We start from the raw sequence: 25791 nt of genomic DNA, 5'->3' as shown, positions 1-25791 counted from the left end.
TTCTGGGGGCTTTCACCAAAGCCTGCATCATGTTGTTCAGACTTTCAGCCTCCAAAACTGTGAGCTAAAAAGCCTCTCTTTCCTTCATAAGTAGCATGTCTCAAGTATTTCATTGCAGTAGTAAAAATCTGGCTAATACAATTCCCAGTTGCTTAGCCACTGACTTGTATGTTAGACTTGTGGTATCACCTGATGAAGAGTGTTGCAATACCTATGTTGAGTTATTTGACCAATATCCAAAATTTTCTCTTACACAGACCCAATGGATAAATTTATAAAGAACTGAATATATCATGCTATGATTTTAGTAAGACACATATTTTCCTTATTAGTAGAATCAAGGAATTATAAGTGTTTCAGCCAGTTTTTTCTAAATATATAAAGATTCAATTTATTTGTTCTGCTAGAATATTTACAAACAGCTTCACATTTTAGTCATTTATTTTAAAGCCTATACCGTCTATAAAATATTAAGGTTATCAGGTTATTCTTCATATAGTTATCAATCACAGAATGACTATTGTTATAGACCCAAACTATGATCTCTGCACCATCAGCATTTATGTATGGTTAAAACTAAAAACAGACTACAGGTTGCCATGATGCATGTTCAAGAAATGAAGGACAAAATCCATTCTTTTTTCCCCTAAGCTTCTGGTATAAAGATCTGGTTCAGTTCCAAACACCTTTACAAATTTTGCTTTGGCAGACATCTTTACATTTAAACATGATGAGGTTGATTTATCAGTAGGAAAGCCTCAAGTCCTGCCATTATGTTTTTCTTGTTGGGGTAACAGATGTATACCAAATTCTTTTCTTTTGTTTCCTCCATGACTGAATAGAAGTTTATCACAGTACTACTAGGCGCAGGCAAGGACAAAGTCTGCATCCATGCAATAATCCAAGGAAACATGCTCAAATGGTACCTAAACCTAAAATCTCGGTCACCCAGCACAATCCATTCAACAACTGAGCTAGGACAAAGGAAAAACAAAGTATGTGTGTATATGTGTATGTGTATGCACGAACACAATCTAAAACATGCCCATGTTTCTTCCTGTTCAATATTTAGAGCCAAGCAAGAAATTAGTAAGGATTTGAGCATCTTGGTCTTTATACAGATCAAAATGAGACTACATTTGACTAAAGAGAAGTGGATTTAATTCATATGCAAGGCAGGCCTTCAAGTATGGAGTAAGTCTGATAAAAGCAATTTGCTAGGAAATGAAGTTGGTTGCTTAAATAAGCCATTATGGATTTATAGCAGATGGTGCAGGCACAATCTTTACATCATTTAAGATTAAATCAGGGTTCAGAAATTGTAAACACTATCATCATGAACAGGCTACATTATCTTCTCCAAATAATATCTATCAGAGAAAGTGTATTCTCAGTAAGTTACATGTGTACACTATGTGGAATTTGAAGGAAACACATTTAAAAAGTGAAAATAGATTTATGTAACTGTTAGTTTAAGTGGTGACTAAAGGAACTTAAAGTAGGTGTACAGGAAGGAAAGAATGAGGTAATGCAGTTCAAGGAGGCTGACCTGCAGAAATTAGACAAAAGACCAGAAAAACTAATGTGATGAGAGTAATTTCCAATGTTCACACTTATAATATTAAAAACTAAAGGCTTATAATCAAAATGATTTGAAATTGTTTGGGGTTAAGCACACAAGATTACTAAGCAGCCCCAATTTCTAACTCTCATCAGTCTGTCTCCTAACAATGTTTAAGTTAAGGGATTAAATAAACTGCTAATGAGGATGGAAGCAACATTTCTTAAGCCAACTACTTTGATAATCACTGTGAGGATGAGTCATTTTTCCAAATTAAAATATCTATGATCCTATGACTATGTGATGGGTGCCAAGAGAATACAATGGTGGAAACAAGCAACTTCTCTTCGGCACATTTTAAAATACTGTCCTGCAAAATCCCCGTTGCCTCGGAGTAGAAGTCAGGATTATCAGCTACACATTATGTCAAACTGCAGGAAACTACTGAGGTGTACACAAACCTAGACACTGTTGCTATGGTGACTAAGCAACTTCAGCAAATGGCTACTTCATTAGTGATTCCATGAAACTGCAAATGTTAGAATGGATGGCAAATAACTGGCAGTATGTGGCCACCAACGTGGGCGAGAATTCAGAGAGAACGTCTTAAAAGAGAAGGTAAATTTTAATGTATTGCTTGACAAATTAAGAAGAGAGATTCTTATGGGTACCTAAAGCCAAATCAATCCAAAAGAAAAAAAACTAAAACAGAAACCTAGAGGAGTGGTCAGCCTTTCAAGGAAGAGAGCTCATTTAGGAACAGCTGCTGTGTCCTCACTTTGCCACTAAAGAGCGAAAGTTCATGAGTCTGTCCCTTAGAACTGCAAAGCAGGAAAGAAAGACTTTATACCAAGCCACTGTTCTGTGGATGGGGTGTTAGGCCACATGGTCTCTCACTCCCTCCTCATCAAGAGGATGAATGGGAGGAGTGAGAAGGATTTCTGCACATTCAACTTTGAAGAATTTAAACCTTAAATTTAAGAATGAAAATAAGAGCTGGATATGAACTTCTGGGATACAGGGACAAAAGACAATGCTGAACTTGGACTTACCCTGAAAAAGTTACATTATCTGTCATTCCACATTTTTCTACTCAAGTTGCAAAGAAAACCCCAATCCTCAAAATTTTTGTCTTTTCCTCCAGAACTGACATGGGCACTAAGAACTTTTAATAGACATGTTATAGAACAAACAGAAAATATGCTTATATTTTAGTTGATGTTATTTGATGACACCATGACATAAATAAAATCCCAGTTCAGAGTAAAGTATTGTTATAATTACATGATCTGTAGCTAGTGAAGTATAGCGTATTATTGGGAACAATTACAGCACTCAAGATGGACAAGTACATTAGCAATACTAGCTCTGGTTGATTTTTCATAAAACCACTACTACTGTTAAAACAGACTGTCAAGGGCCAGTGTTATGGCGCAGCAGGTTAAATCTCTGCTTGTGATGTTAGTATCCCACATCAGGGTGCTAGTTTGAGTCCTGGCCGCTCCATTTTGGATCAGCTTTCTGCTGTCGCATCTGGGAAGGCAGCAGATTATGGCCCAAGTACTTGGGCTTCCACCACCCAAGTGGGAGACCAGGATGGAGTTCCTGGTTTCTGGCTTCTCCTGGCCCAGACCTGGATGTTGTGATTATCTGAGCAATGAACCAGCAGACTGCTCTCTCTCTCTCACTCTGCCTTTCAAGTAAATGAAAATAAATAAAAATTGGGGGGGGGGGAACCCTGTCAACATCAAAACTGTCTGACTTTTAGTAAACACTAAGCAATGCTATACTTGTTTTTTCTCCTTATCCTTGCTTTGCTAAGTGTAACTGTTGGAGTGTAAAAGCCAGGGTAGACATTTAGCCGAGCAGTTAAGATACAGATTAACAGAACATGCCCAAGTCCCATATTGGAGTACCTGGTTTCACAATCTGGCTCCAGCTCTGACTCCAGCTTCCTGCTAATGCAGATCCTAGGAGGCAGTGGTGATGGTCCCAGTAATTGGGTTCCTAGCTTCATTCTGGCCCAGTCCCGGCTATGGCAGGCATTTAGAGAGTGAACCAGTGGATGGGAGCTTTATCTCTTCATCTTTCTCTCTCTCTCTCTCTACCTCTCAAATAAATGAACAACAAAATGCTATGCTTACTAAATACTTTGATTTATCTTCCTAATCTCTATTAGATGATTCCAATCCCATCTTATTTACCTGAGTGACATGTGCAGACTACCCCACAACAGCCTCCCCCTTACCACATCTCTCCAGCTTTCTCATCCAAATTGCTCACAACATACAAACTGGTATTGGAATTACCTCTCATTCCATGTGCAGGTACCCTAACCACACACAGGTTGCCACTATAAACATTTCCTCTAATTCTTAGTTACCTATTTTAACTTCCTTGTCAAATGGAAAGGACTTTCTTGGGGGTGCAGGTCACCAGTACCTTAGCAGTCTTTCTTTGTAAAGCTCAGAATGGTGCCTAATTAATATTTTAGTTCTCAAATAAAATAAGAGATGACCAAAAAATTCTCATCATCAGCATATGTATTCCTCTGACCAGGTTTCCTTTCTGTCAAAAGTCCTCTAACATCTCACCTTCACAATTCCAAAGTCTTTCTGACCCAACCTTTTTCCTTCACACTGGATTATCAACAACCTCCTGTAATTCCTATTAAATACATATTTACTGTGTTCTTACCAGCCAGCTCCCATCCCCAACAGTGGTTAAAAAATAGATTCCTGAGATAGTTTAAGTTGTCAATGAAATGGCAATCAGGTTAAAGATCACATTATATTGTTCTTGTCCCTATATTACTTGAAAGTTGCACGTCCTTAGTAAGAATTCTTTATCTGCCAGACTACTACTTCTCAAAAGGTGCTTAAAGGACCACCTACATTGGAACCATCAAGTTGCCTGTTTACTGTGCATATTTCTAGTTCTAACTCAGGTTTGCTGAGTCAAAAAATATAGGGGCCAACCCCTGGAATCTACATATTTATTGAAAGCCTCAGCTGATTCGTACACTCATACACACACAAGTCTGAGAACAACCACGTGGAGTAAGTAAGGCCCATCAACACAGAAATTCTGTTTTGTTCACTGTAGGCACGGTGCTTAGCAGAATGCCCGACAAAGAAGGTGTCCAACAATGTGTGTTGACGGTTTAATGAACATTGAGTTAGACTGCAAAATACATTGGATTAGACTGCAGAGCATCTTGATATGTTGTCAGCACGCAAAGGATTTTGAAACTGCATGCTTAATCATGATAGAGATCTGAATAAAGAGCAGAGCAACCAGCTTTGGCAACCAAGAGCTTAATAAGAGTTCATTTACTCACATGAATCAGATTCACAGCAAGGCACTTGGAAGGATGTCAGAGAATTTAATTAGCAGTATCTTATTATGTATCTCAGTTTCAGATAGGTGGTATAAGTGTATCATACCACTAATAAAGATCAAGTGACCCAAAGGAAGGGTTCTGAAATGAGACATCTTATATTTTGATTTATTAAATATAATGACTTCTGCCCTAACCAGAACCAGGGAAGAAGCAAAAGAAAAAAACAAAACCCCACAGCAACCAAAACAGATGTTACAAGGCCAAGCATGACAGCACCAGCACTTGACTCATAGGCGAGCCCATCAGTCCTTCACTCTGGGACTATTCAGTCTTCTTTTACACACACTATTCATCCTAATGGAATTTTTAAACTGGATTCCTAGCACACAGGAAATTAAAAACACTAAATCAGAAGGAACTGAGGGGCCACAATAGACAGCAACACAAGCAACTTGACAAAATGACAGCAGATAAGAGGGGACTGAAGAACTACATAAAACAAGCAAAATAACCTGCAAACCATGACACTCAGGGGCCAACCCGTGAAGGGGTAAATAACCTGACTCTTCTCCGTGGCCCTTGAGACATCTACCATAGAACTTCAAAAATCGGGTGCTCAAATGAAAAGCTACGTTAAAGAGAAGGCTGAATATGTTCTCAATAAACTCTGTTTATGAGCTATAGACATAAGTATAAGATATAATATAGTTTAGAAAGATTTTTTGTTCACCAAACCTAATGATTTTTGTCATAAGCCTTTTAGGAGTTCGATTTTTGTCATAAGCTTTTTAGGAGTTCAATAACAGCTATCTGGAAAACTCAACTGTTAGAAACAACTTACCCTTCTCAAATTCCAGGAAGAGAAAAGATATTGATGTAGCAAATCAACACAGATAATTTTCAAAACAAGATGTCCTTGAAAAAAAGTTCAATTATTTCTTTATTAACATGCTTAGCAATCGTTTCAAAGTCCACATGAGGATTATTTCTGGAAAAGCCATGGTGTTGTATCCTACGAATTATTTTCAGATAGTAGCATAATTATTTTATGTAAAAGGAATAAAGTTTTTTTAAAAAGTGCTACTGAAATGCATTAATGATAACATGAATAGAAGTATAAACTGTGAGTAACTTAATGAGCTATGATAAAATGCCATATGGCACTCAATGTAATTATGTAATAAGAATTGTGAAGAATTGAAAATTCTGTGAACAATAGCATGTGGCCATCATTACACCCACCCCCTCCAAAATTGGCCAGTGTGTACCAGACAGTACTGGTAAACAACAGATTTGTAAATTCATTTTAAATATTTCTTGTTCACATTTGCCCCTTAAAGTGTGTGTGTGTGTGTCTGAGACAGAGAGAGAAAGAGATTTTTCTTTTCTCTCTCTCTTTTTTTTTTTTTTTTTTTTTTTTTTTGACGGGCAGAGTGGACAGTGAGAGAGAGAGAGAGACAGAGAGAAAGGTCTTCCTTTCCATTGGTTCACCCTCCAATGGCTGCTGCGGCCGGCGTACCGTGCTGATCCGAAGCCAGGAGCCAGGTGCCTCTCCTGGTCTCCCATGGGGTGCAGGGCCCAAGCACCTGGGCCATCCTCCACTGCACTCCCAGGCCACAGCAGAGAGCTGGCCTGGAAGAGGGGCAACCAGGACAGAATCCGGCGCCCAGACCGGGATTAGAACCCGGGGTGCCGGTGCCGCAGGGGGAGGTTTAGCCTATTGAGCTGGGCGCCAGCCTGAGAGATTTTCTACACAACTGTATCATTTGGATTATGAAGTGAAGTATTAAGGAGTATAAAAAAATCCAGTTGCAGCATTTATCTTCTTGAAATTTACAGGTTATTGCATAGCAAAGAAAAAAATCATCTACAGTGAGCAACTCAAAGGCAGGAAAAATGTCCTACTCATCTTCTCGTTCCTGAGTGTCTGTATACATAGGTGCTCAAGGTCTACGGAACGCATTCACACAAACTGCTGCAGCTTAGGCTGTAAGATCTGTGGTGTAACAATGTCCAGTATTGACTCAGAAGGGAAAGCTCTCTTCACTGTACACTGATAACGGCGGTGCCAACAGATACACGTCATTTTAAAGAGAAAAGGCTTTCTTTCAAAGAAATTCTAAAATTAACTTTCTGATAAACTAATTGAATCTGATGAGAACTCAACAAAAAAAAGTTAGCATTTACTTAGCAAAAAGAAAAAAAGTTATTTCTTAACTTCAGATAAATTTCCAAATGAAAGAGGCTAGAAAATTTTGACAAACATTCATTCTTACACACAACAAATACTTATTGAGGGCTATGCCAGATGATGAGGATACAGTCGATAATTAGAATTCTGAACTAACAAAGATAGTTCCACACAGTGCTAAGATAAGTGCTAAGAATACACGTCATGGCACAGCAAGTTGACTCTGTGGTAAGGGAGAAGGCTACACCATTTCCCCTGGGAGTGGTGAGGAAATGCCTAAGAGGGAACCCTATAAACTGAGACTGCCAGTTTAGGATCTAGTGAGACACGTGTGCTCAGGCAGACAGAAGAGACCTGAGATGAGGCGGTTCTTGCTCATTTGATGGATAAAAAGGGCCACTCTGGCTGCTGCCTAGTGAATGGGAGAGAAGTGTGGTGGAAGCAGCAGTTGAACAGGCTTCAGGATCAGATCAGAGTTACAAAGCCCAGACGGTGCAGCATCTTTTAACTTTACTGAAAAAGTCAAGAGAGTGATGGGATCAGATCTACACTAATGACTGATCAGTCAACAGTCCATAGGGGAAGCAGGGAGCCGCTAGCTAGGAGGGGACCACAGTGATGGATGCAGGGTCAACATCAGGGACAGGCACCTGGTACAGTCACACCAGGCCCCCACTCAGAAAGGGCCTGTGCTTGATTTTTTATTAATTTGACAGGTAAAGTTACAGACAGTGAGAAAGAGAGAGAGACAGAGAGAAAGGTCTTCCTTCTATTGGTTCACTCCCCAAATGGCCGCCACAGCCGGCGCTTTGCCGATCCGAAGCCAGGAGCCAGGAGCTTCTTCCTGGTCTCCCACATGGGTGCAAGGGCCCAAGGATTTGGGTCATCTTCTACTGCTTTCCCAGGACACAGAAGAGCGCTAGACTGGAAGAGGAGCAGCCAGGACTAGAACCCGGCGCCCATCTGGGATGCCAGCACCGCAGGCGGAGGATTAACCAAGTGAGCCACGGTGCTAGCCCACCTGTGCTTGATTTAATGTGGCATTGTCACTGGTCTAAGATTCCTAAAAATTTATAAACAAGGGGACCCATATTTTCAGTTTGCACTAGGTCCTGCAAATTAAACAATCAGTCCTGAATCCACATTCCGATGCAAAGATGGCAGCTTAGATTAGTGAAGTAGGAGTCAGGGTGTACTGCGTTAGTACAGCTGACAGAACTTGATCATGGACTTGACGCATTTTGTCAAAAAAAGAAGAATATGCTTAACTCCCAAGATTTTTTATCTGAGTCACTGAGTGGAAATGGGGATGACTACATTAGCAGTGGGTAAAAGCTAAGACTTCAGTTTTAGGCTTGTGAAGTTAAGACGCCTGTGGGGCATTCAAGTGAAACTGTATATGTTAGTATGAAGCTCAGGTGAGCTCTAAGCTGGACATACAGATTCTGTAGTTCCATGTATACATGAGACTTCAAGAGGTTCATGGAAAATGCACCTTGTCTTTTCAATCCACTTTGCCACGAAATTTTGGAGTACCCTCTTAGAAATTTTTTTAATGTGGACTGGAGCAGTTAGCAAGACAATGTAGGATGGTAAGAGTTCAGGTATAAGAAAGAGCAAACAAAGATTAAGGTCAGTAATGAAAGGGAAGCATGCCAAGAACAGAGCCCTAGAGGAGGAGGAGGAGGAGGAACCTCCCTCATGGTAAAACACACACTAAATCCGTACCACTTACTAGATCAAGCCTAGCCTGTTCAGCGTGGCACTGAAATACTCTACAGTAAGCCTAACCCAGCAGCCAAGTTAAAGTCTTCCTTTATGTATCTGCTTTACCAGGATGATCGACTAAGTTTCCTAAAACAGGCTTTTTGCTTAATCCCCTATGATGCTGTGCCAATTCCTGCTTGGACTCTCTCCCCTTCCTCTTGTTCTACTCAAAGTCTAAAATTCCCTTCTCTGACTCATTCTATGAATGTTTCCTGAAATCTAGTATTTAGTGTCTGTGCCAACCTCTTAATACAGCATGAAATAAAAGCCTAAACTATTAATTACACTAAATTCGTTTGATCCATTTTCCAGTTCTAGCTGCTCTTTAATGTTACACCGCTTAGTTACACCTTAGACGCTCTACAAATATCTGTTGAGCAAGTGAGTAACAAATGACACCTGAAAAAATTTATTTACTTGAATGGCAGAGAGTTCCCATCTGCTGGTTCATTCCCCTAAATGCCTGCAATAGCTAAGGCTGGGTTAGGCTGACGCTACCAGCAGAGAATTCAATCTGGGTCATCCATGTGGGCAGCAGGGGCCAACTACATGAGCCATCATCTACTGCCTCCCAGTGTATGTATTAGTGGCGAGCTAGAACTGGGAACAGAGCCTAGACTCAACTCCAGGTGCTCTGATATGGGATGGGGGCATCCCACATGGCATCTTAAATGCTACATCAAATGTCTGCTCCCTAAATGACACTAAAGCTATGAAATACAGGGAAGTTACAAAAGTGGATAAATCACCTTGGCATGCGATGGCTTAAAAGGAAATGACTCATTGTGATCACAGTCCTGCAGTCTATAAGACACAAAAGCTTAAACCCAAGCCCCATAGCTTTCATTCTTTTCTTTATTCTGCAAGTATTTATCATACACCTACTATGCGCCAGCATTATTCGAATGAATGACTGTACTCATCAGAGATGCACTGGTCAATGAAGCACCCATGGCCTCATGGAGCCGCATTCTAGCGGGGATACTACTCACTGGAATATTTTGTTTCATAGAAGTTAAGGAAGCCCAAATCCTGTCCTGTTCCTGTGACATGTCTACTATTTTTCAGTCTGAAAAGTTTTGGTTGCACATTGCTATTATCAATTCCTTTCTTTAGGCCTTCTTCCAATATGTATTAGATGGCACAAAAGGGGTTCTAGACATTCTGAGGCTTTCAAGTCATAGAAAAAAAAAAAAACTGTGCTCAATCTATGGCAATGTGAACATCAGAGGTACATTACAGAGTAGTAAATCTTCAAAATGGCTCAACTACAACATCATCAAAACTACCCAAAGCATTACATATTTCACCTAAGCTGCATGAAGTAATAATAAACTCCACAGGCATATAAAATGGTTTACTGCTTTACCTCTCTCGCAGATAAATGGAGTTTTGAAATTCAATTAAGTTATCCAACTTCATTTCTAAATAGTAAGATCACAAACCAGATAAAAATTCCAAACCGAAACAATGAAACAGGTATCTTACTTAAGTCCTTAAAATTCTATTATATTTATTTTATAATGTAACAGAACTAGGGCACTAACAAAATTGGGTTAAGTTGTGGGGCTACAGAACAAGGGTAATGTAATACAAGCCGGGAAGAACACGGGCTCCCTTCTCTTCCCTTACTAATAGGCCAGGCACACTTCTGAAACTGTTAAGGCTACAAGAGGAACCCTGTCATTTAAAGCCTTGGAATCAATCAGATTCAGGTTCAAGCTTCAGCTTTGCCTTTACAAATTGTGATTTGGAGCAAATAAATTCCCTCTCTCTTTTTTACAGACTTACTTATTTGACAGGCAGAGTTAAAGGGAGATGGATCTTCTATACAAAGTAGGTAAGATATTCATGAGTCCTAATCGTAAGTTAAAGACTTCACTAATGGCTTTTAACAATCCCAGAGCATTATCAGCCTACTGATTCAACATTCTAAATGGGACCCTTGTTTTGTAGCTAAGGGACTTCTGGTGTCTTTCTATGTCCCCCCATGCTTTAGGGACTCATACAGCCACAGCTGAAAATTCCAGTGTCTGTAAGGACCAGGCAAAGCTTTTACATTTTAAGTAAATTGTTGAGAAAATAGGACACATAGGCCTGCAGTGAACTGAAGAGTGTGCAGCTATTTCCAGCTTTGGCCATTTTGCAGTACATGATGGTACCACACTGAAGAGCCACATTCACATCAGAGATAGCAAAGATTTGTATTAATTAGTGTGATAATTTTTTGGCAGATGGCAAGCAAAATCTTATTTAACAAAATTGATAAATTGCCACAGTTTTTTGACAGATAAAAATAAAAATACTTGAGGAAAGAGCACTTCTTCTAAGCTGTACAACAGCAGGTGCCATATGGACGAGGCAGTGATGAACCCTGGGTCCATCCTAAGGGAATTTGCCTCTTCTGTGGGTCACCTTCACAGCCAGTTATAAATCCTAAGAACAGATCTTCCACTAATGCAACTAGACCAGATCTGCCCATTTGGCCCAGGAAGCAGAGATGGTTGTCCTGGTGACAAATCCCCAAGGCAAACTAAAATGACTACTCAATTTTCTGTATGGGGCCAACCTAGAAATGGCCTCATTTCAATCATCTCTTCCTATCCTGTGTGTGTGTGTGGGGGGGGGGGGGGTGTCCCTTGTCAAATATCTTGAACAGGTAATCTAACGGCTTTATTTCACTCGTAGTAATAAAAGGTTTAAAATTGAATGCCTAGTTTGACTTATGTGTGTCCATTTTTCTTTTTTAGTTTGTTCATCTATTTGAAAGGCAGAGCGAGAAGAGAGGAGAGACAGAGAGCAATCTTCCATCTGCTGGCTGGATCCCCAAATGGCCCAATGGCCAGGGCTATCTATGCCAGGCCAAAGCCTTGAGCCAGGAAGCTTCTTCTGGGTCTCCCACATGGGTGCAGGGGCCTAGGCATTTGGGACATCTTCCATTCTTTCTCAGGTGCATTAGCAGGGAGCTGGATCAGAAGTAGAGCAGCCAGGACTTGAACCAGTGCCTCACAGAATGCCAGCACTGCAGGCCGCAGCTTAACCTGCCGCACCATAGCTCCAGCTCCTGTGCATTCTTTTTTTTTTTTTTTTTTTCTTTTTTTTTGACAGGCAGAGTGGACAGTGGGAGAGAGAGACAGAGAGAAAGGTCTTCCTTTACCATTGGTTTACCCTCCAATGGCCGCCGCGGCCAGTGCACCGTGCTGATCCGAAGTCAGGAGTCAGGTGCTTCTCCTGGTCTCCTATGGGGTGCAGGGCCCAAGCACTTGGGCCATCTTCCACTGCACTCCTGGGCCACAGCAGAGAGCTGGCCGGGAAGAGGGGCAACCAGGACAGAATCCGGCTACCCGACCGGGACTAGAAGCAGTGTGCCAGCGCCGCAGGCAGAGGATTAGCCTATTGAGCCGCTGCCTCATTCATTCTTTAAATATATCTAGAACCTAGAGGCTAGAAAGGATCAGAACAGGATTAAAAAAGTAGATGCCCAAAGACAGACACAGCTTAAGGGGAAAAAGTGTAAAAAGGAGATGCCCAGATAATAAAGACAAACTTTCCATACTCCACAGTTTTGCCTAGGTTAGCCCTGTAGATTTTCAATTGGGAGTGAACAAAGAGAAATTGTGTACCGAGGTATTTTTATCCTGCAAAGTTGTGAGGCTTTGTAGAAACACCACCACACGCCGATATTGCTTCTTAGGACCTAATAATTGGCATTTTAAACACAGATCTCTCTCTCTCTCTCTCTCTCTCTCTCCCTCTCCCTCTCCCTCTCCCTCTCTCTCTCTCTCTCACACACACACACACACTCCCAGAAGGAAGGATTTTGAATGTTTTCACCATTAAGAAATGTGAAAATGTTTGAGGAGACTGATTTGTTTATTCTGATTATACACAATGCATACAGACATCACATGGCACCCCATAAAACTGTACAATTTCTATGTGTTATTTAAAAATAATAAAAAACGTTTTAAAACAGCTAAATGAATTTTTAAAAGAGCATTGATTCTGCAGATTGCATTAGTGAATCCTTACCTTTAAAATACTGACCTGTCGTCAATGATTCTAGTTTGCTCACTGAACATGAAGCTGTTAGAGCAAAGAGGAATGACATACAGGCCCTGACCTCAAGGAGCTCACAATGTGGTAGAGACTTAAACAAAAGGAGTAAAAGTAACAGCAAAAGCGAAACGTGCTTAGTGGATTGTGGGGAGAGGTCTGGTGGGGATGGTGCTTACCCTGTGTAGTGAGACAAGGTCAGGGAGACTGGATTTGAGCTGAAACTTACAGGATGAATGGGGGCTCTGCCAGCGGCAAAGCAAACAAAGAACACTGCAGACCGGGACACCCGAGGCAGAGTGAAAAGGACCCGCGCCTGAGACAGTGTACCCTTGAGCTGGACTGGCAGCCAAGTAAGAAGAGGCCAAAACCCAGAAGGGCTTCCTGTTCTCTGCCTTTAAATATCTGTGATTATTTAAAAAGACTCAGAGCCCCACACTTTGAACAAAATCACACATTTCCGGACCTCAAGAGAGACACCAGCTAAGAAACACAAGAGAACTGGGAGAAGACATGGGGAATTCAATGACAAAAAATGCTCAGGGTGAGCCAGCGCTCAGATACTGAAGTTATCAAGGATGGAATTCCCTGAGGAACGCTGCTAGCTCCTATCAAACTTCTGTTAGCTCTCCTGTTCTTTTTTAAACTAATTTTCCTACCTGAATTCAGGGAATTAAAATGCATCCTTCTTCTATGCAAGTTTCTTCTACTGTGAGAACTGGATGGAACTGGAAAAATTTCTAGAAGAGTTTTTGAGGGCTGGCGCTGTGGCCTAGTAGGGTTAAGTCTCCGCCTGCAGTGCCGGCATCCAATAAGGGCACCGGTTTGAGTCAGGGCTGCTCCACTTCTGATACAGCTATAGGCTATGGTCTGAGAAAGCAGCAGAAGATGGCCCAAGTGCTTGGGCCCCTACACCTGCGTGGGAGACCCAGAAGCAGCTCCTAGTTCTTGGCTTCAGATAGGCTCAGCTCTAGCCATTGTAGCCATTTGGGTAGTAGATGGAAGATCTCTCTCTGTCTCCCTCTCTCTGCCTGTAACTCTCTCTCTCAAATGAATAATTTTTTTTAAAGAGTTTTCAGGATAGGAGTTCTCACCTAGGTAACTATGATAAGACTGATCACTAACACTGGGGTATACAGTCTGCATGAGACACCCTGAAATGAGACAGTCTTATTCTATTCATCTTTAATCCAACACCAAGATAAAGGTCATTATGCGTGTCACACATGAGGAAACGAAGGCCAGAAAGGTTGTGCACCTTGCCTGAGATCACACAGGTAGTACTGGAAAAGCCAGTCTTTGAACCCCAGCAGTCTGGCTTCAGAGTCCAATCTCTTAGCTATCTGACCCCATTTTCAAGGCATCAAGGTAGATACAGAATTGCTTTCTAATAAAAGACAAGACTAGCCGGTGCCGTGGCTCAATAGGCTAATCCTCCGCCTAGCGGCGCCGGCACAACGGGTTCTAGTCCCGGTCGGGGCGCCGGATTCTGTCCCGGTTGCCCCTCTTCCAGGCCAGCTCTCTGCTGTGGCCAGGGAGTGCAGTGGAGGATGGCCCAAGTGCTTGGGCCCTGCACCCCATGGGAGACCAGGAGAAGTACCTGGCTCCTGCCATCGGATCAGCACGGTGCGCCGGCCGCAGCGCGCCAGCCGCGGCGGCCATTGGAGGGTGAACCAACGGCAAAAGGAAGACCTTTCTCTCTCTCTCTCTCACTGTCCACTCTGCCTGTCAAAAAAAAAAAAAAAAAAAAAAAAAAAAAACAAAAAACAAAAAAAAAAACACACAACAAAGACTGTAATGGAGTGCCAAAATGTTCTTCCTCAAGGGAAGTAATCAAGGATGCAACTGTCCCTGATGAATGCTGCCGATTCCTAGAAAACTGTTTTGTTAGAACAGGATTCCGCTGTGAATCTCATGGCTGTGTCCCTAGCCTCCACCCCCCACCCCCCACCCCACCCCCAGCCGCATTCATCTGCTTTGGCTGCAGCTAACACCTAGGGATTGGTGGTAAGCATTGAATTTACCATCTAGACATTTCCCCGGATGGGCTCTAATTAGTCCATGTAATCCCATTTTCACAGACACAGTGGTTCAAGGATAGACAAGATCATTTAACACCCAAGACCCTTTATGCATAAAGAGGGAGAAGTCATGTAGCAATCTTGATAGAAGAGTCAGCCAGAGGATAGTCTAGCGGAGAAAGATCCAAGAAAATTAGAGTTGGACCACTGATATTGTGAACTTTCTAGATAAAGACATGGCTAAAGCTCATAACACTGGACTTGATTATGTGAGTCAATCAACCTCTTAAAAATAAGCCAGTATGCAATGTGGCTTTTACTACAATTGAAAATGAAAACATTAATGGATTCAAATGCATTAACTATTAACCCCAATATCAGCCAGAATTGTATCAAATAAGATCACTAGAAGGCCAAAATCCCATACTCTACTTACTTGATCATAAAATTATCGTATTGAATCCTAAGATACTGCTATGATACCAAGTTTCATTGACAGTTAATAGAAAAATGCTTTTCTGTAAGACATTTTTAATTTATTGTTTTTCTATTTAATAAATTTAATATAAAAATCAGGGGCAGGTATTTGGCTTAGCCATTAAGACCTACATACAAAATGGGAATATGGGTTCAAATCCCAGTTCTGACCCCAATTCCAGCTTCCTGCTAATGCACATGTGGGGAGGCAGTAGGTGATGCTCGAGTGGTTGTGTCCCTGTCTCCGAATGAGACTTTCCAGTCAAAAATAAACAAATAAATCTTTACGACCAAACAAACAAGCAAAAAAAAAAAAAAGAAAATTCCAGCATAATCATTTTTCTCTTGGCCTAAATTTTATAGATCACTGGGTTTACTTATTTCCTGAGTTTACTATAATAATAATATGTATTTTATTTCCATCTTTATTTAAATTAATGACAGAATCCTATGAAATTGCATTTGATTAACATATAATTCTCATAACATTGTCCTAATTTATCAGCCAAAATTTAATAGCAGAGAGCTATAACAGGAATTTATTACTAAAATTAAATTCCCAGTAGAATAAGACTGATCATCCTTAAAGAAAATTATTTATAAATATTGTTCCTTGTAATATAGCCATTTGTTACTGAAAGTATAGCTTAGCTGCTATTTGCTAAAATATAATAAAAACTCACAGATTGAAGGGGAAAGAACCACAAGCATAAGTCAAGGAAAGATAGGTTTTCTTTGATAAAAGCTCTCTTCTAGTCCTTTGTAAATGGAGACTATATTCATTTCTTTATATCTTGAAAACCGTCTTATTTTAGTGAAATGTTTATATTTGTTTTATAAATAACTTTCATGTTTTCAAAGCAAAATGTGCATATTTATACATATGTGCATATACATATACATATGGGTATTTGTATAAATCTGAAAAATCATGTCTAGGTTTCAAATACAGTTCAGAGTAAAAAAAAAATAAAAAAGAATCTAAATGATTCACATGTTTTGGTACAAGGCTGCCATTCTTCTTCATTTCAATCCAAAAACTACTTTGAATGTTTATTATTCATGACACATTGTACTAAGAATGAGAATACACACACATACATACACACACACACAAAGAGGAGAAATCAAAGAAAAGTAAAACTCTTCCCTAATGAAATTTATAATCTTATAAAAGATGCAGCTATGTACTCCCTAAACAGTAGAAAACACAAACATTTAGTCAGACCATGAAAGGAATAGGTAAATGTGTGGGAAGGCAGAACAGAATAATAGCAGATCCTAACTGGGTGGGGGAGTGCCAACTATGAGGAAGTTTCACCGATTCCTGGGTTGATCTGAAAGGGTCAGAGGGATCTCGGCACAGGTAGCCAACACAGTCTAGGTAGAGGATGCACCACACAAGGAACAAAGGCATGAGATGGAAAAGAGCCTACCTTATCTAGAAGAAAACTTGCAGTGTGATATAACTATGAGTCTATACAAAGGGAAGTAGTGAAAATGAAGCCAGAAAATCCGGTAAGAAGCAGATTATCGAAAACTTGAGGAGCCAGCACTGAAGCACGGAGGGCACTGCTCTGCAGCACCAGAATCCCATATAGGCACCAGTGCAAGTTCTGGCTGCTCTACTTCCGAGCTAGCTCCCTGCTGATGTCCCAGAGAAGGCAGTGAAAGATGGCTCAGATCCTCGGGGCCCTGTATCCATGTGACTTGAATGATGCTCCTGGCTTTGGGCTGGCCCAGCCTTAGCTGTTGTGGCCATCTGGGAAGTGAACCAGCAGATGGAAGATTGATCTCTCTCTCCCTCTCTCCTTCTCGCTCTGTAACTCTGATGTTCAAATAAATATAAAATTTAAAAAAAAAAACCTTGAATATTATTAAGGAGATTAGGTAGCCAGAAGGAGCTCTGAAGCATTTTGAGCATATGTGTGAAATATCTAGGTACAAGATATCTCAAGTACTAATTCGCCAATACTGTTCTTAAACACTTCTACGTAAATGCCACCTACACTTAAAAATCTGTCTTTCTATTTTACAGTCAACAACAACACCACTTTTCTGTTCCTCTCCTGACTACATTGTCACTAAGAAAAGTCTTTAGGTAAACCTGTGTATACACACCTATGTGTGTAAATGAACTAAATAAAAACATACGTATATACAAAAAGCCAAAAAAGCAAGCACTGATCTCATGGGAGCTTAAACTGTGGCAGGGAGAAGCTGACAATATACTCAAGTACACTACATAGTTTAGGAAGAGGCTAAATGTGCTATGAAAACAGTGTTAAGTATAGAAGGACCGTAGGAAAGTCAAAGAAAGTGGTATTTGAGATGAGACTTGAAAGGGGTAAGCCATACACTTATCTGGGGAAAGGCTGTCCCAGACAGAAAAGAACCACCAGTTTAAAGGCCGCAGGGAGAAAGTGTGCTAAGATCTCTGACAGACTGTTAGGATACTGGTGCGGCTCGATGGCGAGGGAAGGAGAGGATGAAGGTACAGGAAGCAGCAGGTTGAGCATGTAGGCCCATGTGGACCAATACGTTAATTCTTTTTTTTTCTTTGACAGGCAGAGTGGACAGTGAGAGAGAGACAGAGAGAAAGGTCTTCCTTTACCATTGGTTCACCCTCCAATGGCTGCTGCGGCCGGCGCACTGCGCTGATCCGAAGGCAGGAGCCAGGTGCCTCTCCTGGTCTCCCGTGTGGGTGCAGGGCCCAAGGACCTGGGCCATCCTCCACTGCACTCCCTGGCCACAGCAGAGCGCTGGCCTGGAAGAGGGGCAACCGGGACAGAATCTGGCGCCCCGACCTGGACTAGAACCCGGTGTGCCAGCACCGCAAGGCAGAGGATTAGCCTAGTGAGCCGCGGCGCCGGCTGAATTAATTCTTAATATTACAAGCAGCACTGCAAGTGATACTTGAAGAGAGGAACACCATGATCTGACATGGTTCTAAGAGAACTGCTCTGGCCACTGTGCTGGGAAGTAACTGTATTGGGACAAAAAAGGAAGAACTGCCCAAAAAGGGGTTCCTGCTGTAATCTAAGTGAGAAATAGAGGCAGCTCCTGAGGGTGCTGAGATACATTTACTCTAGAGATGTGTGCTATTTTGAAGGTACAGCCAATAAGATTTTCCTTGACACATTTGATGGTGGGTGTGAGAGGCATTAAGAGGGAACTCAGATTTCTGGACTAAGAAAATGGAAGGACGGTGTTGGTATTAACTGAGATGAGAAAGACCACGAATGATGGAGCGGTTTGGGAGGAAGGATCTTGAGACCCATTTCTGCCAATTCTGAAATGTTTACTGGAAACATAACCTGGCTTTTGTGTATCTATGGAAGTTTGGCGTTCAGGAAAAAAAGAGTTCTGAGTTACAGCATCTGCCACACTCTCAAATAACTCTTTTATTCCAGGCATCTCGAATCATATGTGGGTTCCTGAAGGCTTCCCCATGCCTTTGTGTCTCCATGTTTCCTTATTCTGAATATTTATTCACCCTGTCATTTTTCACTTGGTCAAAAAAAACTCAGTCTTCTAAGAGACTTATGTCATCCATCATTTATTTCATGAAACTCCCATGGATCATCACTGCCTGACACCCCATTTTCTTTCCCAAGACAAGAATAAAATATATATTGGCTAGTCTTGTACCATACTAAAAGGGCGAAACCATTTTCTTTATTTTTAGTAAGAAAAAAAAGCAGCCATTTTATAGACACAGCAGGTGACCTGCCTGATCTCATCATCAGAACCCTTTAGAAACCCTTTGAAGAAAATTAAGACCATAGAAAAAATCTTGGCAAGCAGCTCAGTAACTGGATTTTGCATTTTTCAATCTCAAGGGTTATTTGAAGAAGATAAATCTTCTAGCAGTATATAATAAACTTTATAGGCAAAAAGCCAGAAAGATATATATTTTATGCCTTTTTTTGAAAGCTGTTTTATGTTATAAATTTTTTTCATTTTTATTGTCATCCTTTTACTTGCCCTGGGGAGGCAGTTAAATTAGAGGAATTATTGGACAAGAAAACCAGTCTCTTTGTGTCATTCCCAGGAGACAGAGTCTAATATAATCGAGAAAAGAAGAAAATGTAAGATACAATGTGAAATTTAGACATGATCCAGTTCAACCAGCTTCCTGTATTGACAGGAATTCAGACACAGGAGAGACTGCTGCTAACACCAGAGCAGTGTGTTCTCCACTGTCTGCTAAAATGCACGCTTCATGAGGACAGAGGCTATTGCCTGTTCTGTGCACTACTATTTCTCTAATCCTAAAATGTACCCAGCAGATACTAAGTGCTGAAAGAACGAACAAACGAATTTAGAATTCTAAATCACATTGGGCCGAAATACAATAAATAGAAGTTATGAAATAGGTATCATACATTCCTTTGGAGTATATAGTTATTTGAAAGCAGATCTTAATGGAGAATGGGACTGGGAATGGCAGAGGGAGGAGGAGGTGGTGTGGGAGGGCGGGTATGGTGGGAAGAATCACTATATGCCTAAAGTTGTACTTATGAAATTTGTCTCATTAAATAAAAGGTTTCTAATAAAAAAATTGTGGACTCTTTAAAAGTTATAGAAGTTGGGGTAGCAGGAATTTGCACCCACTATCTCTAAATAGTAATTAATTACAAAATGTTAACCACATACCACAGTTTCTAGGGGTGGGGCTGGGGTGGGGTAGTAACCTGAAGCAAAATCTCACCAAAGTACATAAGTTTCTAAGAGTTGTCTTCAAGAAAAAAAGGACAATATCTTAGCAACTATACTTGTTTTATACAGTATAGTATTTTGAAAACACAGTCACTAGGGAAAATTACAGTCTTTGAAAATAGAATAGTACAAAGATCTTATTATGTCTTTAGAGAATCAAGAATTATAAAGACAACTACAAAAAGCAGTTTAAAAACTGATTCCAGGATATATTAACAGAGCAACTTAAAATATCTCAAACAGCCAAGGTACTAAAAGTCTCTAAATGCCATAGAAATCTTACTTGGTACTAAAACCAAGCAACCTCTGAGGCAAACACTTTCACCAATTCTCACAGCTTTCAGGTAGCCAACAGGCAATCTAATATACGCATCTCAATCCCCAGGGAGAAATATCAGGTAATCATTTTAAAGGCACAAAACACCAACCTCTTTAATCTCATGTAGTTCTCACTAGCAGCAGGTCGGCATTCAGCTCTTTGTACCACGATTCCTTCCAGAGACAGTTTATCTTGAATGAAAAGAAAAAAAAAAAAAAAAGAATTATGTTCAAGGTAACAGTTACCATTTTCAAGACGTATTTTGACACACCAACCATATGAAGTGACAACTGAATATAATACATAATAAAAATCAAGGAAACAGGCCGGCGCCGTGGCTCAATAGGCTAATCCTCCACCTTGCGGCGCCGGCACACCGGGTTCTAGTCCCGGTTGGGGCGCCGGATTCTGTCCCGGTCGCCCCTCTTCCAGGCCAGCTCTCTGCTGTGGCCAGGGAGTGCAGTGGAGGATGGCCCAGGTGCTTGGGCCCTGCACCCCATGGGAGACCAGGAAAAGCACCTGGCTCCTGGCTCCTGCCAGGATCAGCGCGGTGCGCCGGCTGCAGCGGCGGCCATTGGAGGGTGAACCAACGGCAAAAGGAAGACCTTTCTCTCTGTCTCTCTCTCTCACTGTCCACTCTGCCTGTCAAAAAAAAAAAAAAAAAAATCAAGGAAACAAAAGAACAGTACGAAGTCCTATTAAGTTTCTATTAAATAGCAATACCACTGGTCAGAAAAGAGAGAAGCCATAGTCTTGGCTAGTAACAAACTGGGGCGCCTCCTGTCAAGTGTGTTCATCTGGCTGCTGTTGCCCTTTGTCAATAACAGCTTCTCTATGCTTAGGTGCCTGCTAAGGTCATAAAATCAAATAAACATTTTCTGAAAAGTATGGAGGCTATCATCTTTGACAAGTAAGTAATTTCTAAAAACACAAGCTAGTCAAAACCACTAAACCAAAGGGGTATGTGTAAGTAAAATAAAATTCTAGAATACACTGTGACGAGAACAGATAAGCCCAGAAAATACTGAGAAACTAGTTGGGCCATTTTTCTAGGTTACACTGTGTACCAATTTGGTCTCCCATGTGCTTTGACTTCTGTTCCCCAGCATTATAAATCTGAGTATGTCAAAACTGAATCTTGGGGCTGGTGCTGTGGCTTAGTGGGTAAAGCCACTGCCTGCAGTGCCGGCACCCCATATGGGCACTGGTTCAAGTTCCAGCTGCTCCACTTCTGATCCAGCTCTCTGCTATGGCCTGGGAAAGCAGAAGATGGCTCAAGTCCTTGGGACCCTGTACCCATGTGCAAGACACAGAGGAAGCTCTTGGCTTCTGGCTTAGGATTGGTGCAGCTCCGGCCATTGCAGGCAATTGGGGAGTGAACCAGAGGACGGAAGTCCCATCCCTCTCTCCTCCCTCCCTCTCTCTCTGTGTTAACTCTTTCAAATAAATAAATAAATCTTTAAAAAAGCAAAAACAAAAAAACTGAATCTTTAACTTCTGTGACTATCTGTACAAACAGAAAGATGATTTTTTATCATTAATAATTCTTTGTGACCCTGACTTAAAAGAGTTCAGAGACTAGACACCAAACATTGTGATGTAGTTACTTGACAGGCTTCATCTAACCATATAATATGTATATGAATGTCTTAAATGGTATCAGCTTTACTATACACCCTAGAAATGTTCAACAACTGGGGTTAGGAACAGATATGGTTCAGTCATATGTTCATGACAACCCACTTGGGATTTGAGAAGAGAACCAGGAAAATCCATGGCTCATCAGTAACACATGTATGATTCAGCTCTTAAGGGAGAACTACTTCATTCATTCCACTACCATTAATTAAATGCCTCCTAGGAAAAGGACCCTATCTTGGGCATCACGGAATCAAAGATAGTTAATACAGAGTATGGTCTTCAAGGACCATACGATTCACTGGAGGAGAGAGATAAATAGACCAAACTGTGGTGTGTGTTATAAACTCTATGTGCTTTATAAATGGGACTTTCAAACACATATTATAAAAACATATTATGAAAACACATATTATGAAAAAACTATGGATAGATTTCAAAAAATTTTTTGCAGCAAAATAAGTGCATACTAATTTTTATAATATGTTTGAATTGTTTCCGGTTTGAGGCACTAAGAAGGGTAAACATTGGTTTATAAACAGCCCCAGGGATGGGCACTGCGGCACAGCACATAGCAAGTTAAGCCTGCAGCTTGGGCTGGCTGCATCCCATGTGGGTGAGCCACTTTGAGTCCTAGCTATTCAATTCTTTGAGTCCAGCTTCCTGCTAATGAGCCTGGGTGGCAGCAGATGATGGTTCAAATATGTGGGTTCCTTGTCACGCATGTAACAGAAACAGAGTTTCTGGCTCTTAGTTTTTGCCCTAACCTAGCCTTGGCTCTCGTAGGCACATGTGGAGGGAACAAGGCAATGGAAGATCGAACTTTCCCCACCTCCCTGACTTCCAAATAAAAAGGAAAGAAAAAAAAGAGACGCACGTACTTAGCCATCACCGGCTGTTTCCTAGGGTGTGCATTACCAGGAAGCTAGAATCAGAAGTGGGGCCAGGACTCAAACCCAGGCACCTCAATACAGAATGTGGGTATCCCAAGTGGTGGCTTAACCACTGCACCAAATGTTCACCCCAAACATGAACTTTTCGGAATCCTACTATGCACCAAAATCTTTGTTATAATGATCTTTCTTCATTTTGTCTGCAGCACCTAGAAATACTCTAAATTCTAGGTGCTAATTACAAAAATGATCAGTGTATTCAGTATTTCTAGGGCCCCTCAATGCAACATACACAACAAGCCTCAAGTAGAGGATATCAGGTGGCTGGTAAGAGAAGCATGCTTATTTTATACCAAAATATGCTAGGAAGGAAGTAATTAAAAACCCTGAAATATTTAATTTTGTATTCCACTTCAGAAATTTAAAAATATTTCTCATTAGTGAGCTTAATGATTATAATCTGAATTTTCTTAAAGCAAAAATAAGTCTTATATTCAAATTTATTCTTCCAATGAAGCTGAAAACTATCAAGAAAAATTCTTCAGTCACCATAACAATAGCAAGAGTCAGGAAATTTTGATGCACAGTGTCTTAAAAGCTTGAGGGACATAAATTTATTTTTTGTTTTAAATAAGATAAATGCAGAATACTATTCCTGAACACAATTTAGTCACACATGCATGTGTTTATTAATGCTGAATATGAAAAGAGCTTCTTTTTACCATCACTTGTGACTGTTCCCCACTTATTTTGCATTACCTACTCCAGGTGGACAGGCTGAATTTACTGTTTAGTGAAAACTCTCTGCTGTCAGCATTTCCGTATGGCACCCAAAAGGGCAGAAGGCAGGTCCAAAGCAGCTGACATTTTAACCCGGCTGCCAGTCTCCTCACGACTGAATCAAGGTCACTCACACAAAGCAGTAAAATTCACTCCCTCAAACTGTAATTTTCTATTCATCACACCTTCTTTACAAACCAAAAATCACTTTCAAATGCTACTCCAGGAAAAGGAAAAGTCTTAATCATCAGCAATGAATTTTCTCACCAATTGGCTGCTCTTAAATAACCCCACATCACCGCTTTCTTTCTTCCTCTCAAATAAATAAAACCGGAGTGGGAATTTAGCTGGAAATGCAGACGCCTACACCCCACACCACAGGTCTTGAGGCGATACACAGCTCAGGCCCCCGATTCCAGCTTCCCACCAGTGCAGAACCCTGGGAGGCAGGGTGACAGGCCAAGTAACTGGGCTCCTGTCACTCACATGCAGGAGACCTGGAGTGCAATTCAAATGGGAGCCAGTATTGTGGTTTAACGGGTTAAGGTTTGAGTTCCAGCTGTCCACTTCTGATCCAGCTCCCTGCTCATGCACCTGGGAAAGGAGTGGAAGACGGCCCAAGTGCTTGAGCCAATGCAACCATGTGGAAGACCCAGATGAAGCTATTGGCTCCTGGCTTCAGCCTGGCCCAGCCCCAGCCCCAGCTGCTGTGGCCATTTGGGGAGTGAACAGCATATAGAAGATCTCTATCTCCCTCTCTCTCTCTGTAACTCTGCCTTTCAAATATATAAATCGTAAAAAAAACAAAAAAACCTTCAAATGCTTCTTAAACCCCCAAAGAAACACATTCTCATATACTTTACACTAAACTATACTTCTTTTCTTCTTCAAAATACTGCTTACAATCTTAAGGGAAAGATATTAAATATTACATTTTATTTTAAAAGCACCCACTTGCTTACTATGGCTGTTAAATATAGATCCTATTCATTAAATAGGAACGCTTACTTAAAACTACTTTGTTGACCCCATTTGAAAGAACATAATTATTTGACAATACACCTTTTAATTCTTGTACATTTATCAAATACTTAATAAGTGGCTATCCTGTAAAAGTAACTCAAGAGCACATTAGAAACAACAAGGATAAAGTCAACATGGCTCCTGCCCTCAAGAGCACAGAGTAGCCATTCTCAAATGTCTGTGGCAAATATTCATAGACAGGCTGACACACCCATTCTACAGAGCATACACAATAAATCTCAATTTCATTTTAAAAGAAAATGAAAAGTTCAGACAACCCCTAGCGAGCTTTTGTTTATGTGACTTTTAGCTATTAAAATCTACCATATTAGAAATGAAAACTAGAAAACTTTTAGAGAATGAGCATGAAAACAGCTTAATGTAATTATGAAAAGGTCTCAGGCATCCTTTACTCATATTCCCAGACCACATTCTGAGAGCTCCTAGTCTAGCTGGATGGTAAAAAGGCATACAGATAGTAGACAATTTTAAATCAGCAGAAGCATTTATGATACACCTCCACTGAACTCCTTTCCATGCTAATGAAGGCTTTCCGTTCCCCAATATCAAACACTGGGACAGATGCCCACAGCCTGCCATACGATACTGGATAGCAGGTCAATCTCTGGTACTCCCACATGCTTCTGCTCACACTAGGCTGGAACTTGTTTATGCTAGTTTCAGTATTTATGCAATTCTATTATATAACACATAAGCCCATCAAATTATGAGTATATGTGAGGGGGTAAGCTTTGTTAATACTTGATATAAACTGCCGGAAAAAATTTAGGTATGTGTGAGATAAGCAGAGACAGGAAGAGAAACATAAGAATCTAGAAAGATCTGCACCTGTGTTGCTTCATAGTGTCTTAAGTTCTTGTTCCTTTTTGAAGCAACCAAAACTGAAAATCTAAACTAAATTATGGGTTTAATTTTTCCAGGAAACAAAAAGCAGATGGTCATTCAGCACCCCATACTCAAAGGCCTTGTCTTCCATGTA

At 40.8% G+C, this 25791-nt stretch overlaps 1 protein-coding gene across 1 annotated transcript in view; it reads right to left on the bottom strand.

Moving 5' to 3' along the window:
• Nucleotides 1–25791, bottom strand: part of GTF2F2 (general transcription factor IIF subunit 2) — a 135384-nt gene that overhangs the window by 34686 nt on the left and 74907 nt on the right. The window contains exon 5 of the mRNA XM_002712960.6: nucleotides 20567–20648. Coding sequence (XP_002713006.1) covers nucleotides 20567–20648 — 82 coding nt within the window. The remainder of the gene's footprint in view (nucleotides 1–20566; nucleotides 20649–25791) is intronic.

This window comes from Oryctolagus cuniculus, chromosome 9, assembly GCF_051225735.1.
Source record: "Oryctolagus cuniculus isolate XC-2025 breed Fujian yellow rabbit chromosome 9, ASM5122573v1, whole genome shotgun sequence".
Taxonomy (NCBI): Eukaryota; Metazoa; Chordata; class Mammalia; order Lagomorpha; family Leporidae; genus Oryctolagus; species Oryctolagus cuniculus.
Note: the sequence above shows the minus strand (reverse complement) of the source record. Positions and strands in the feature narration are given on the sequence as shown.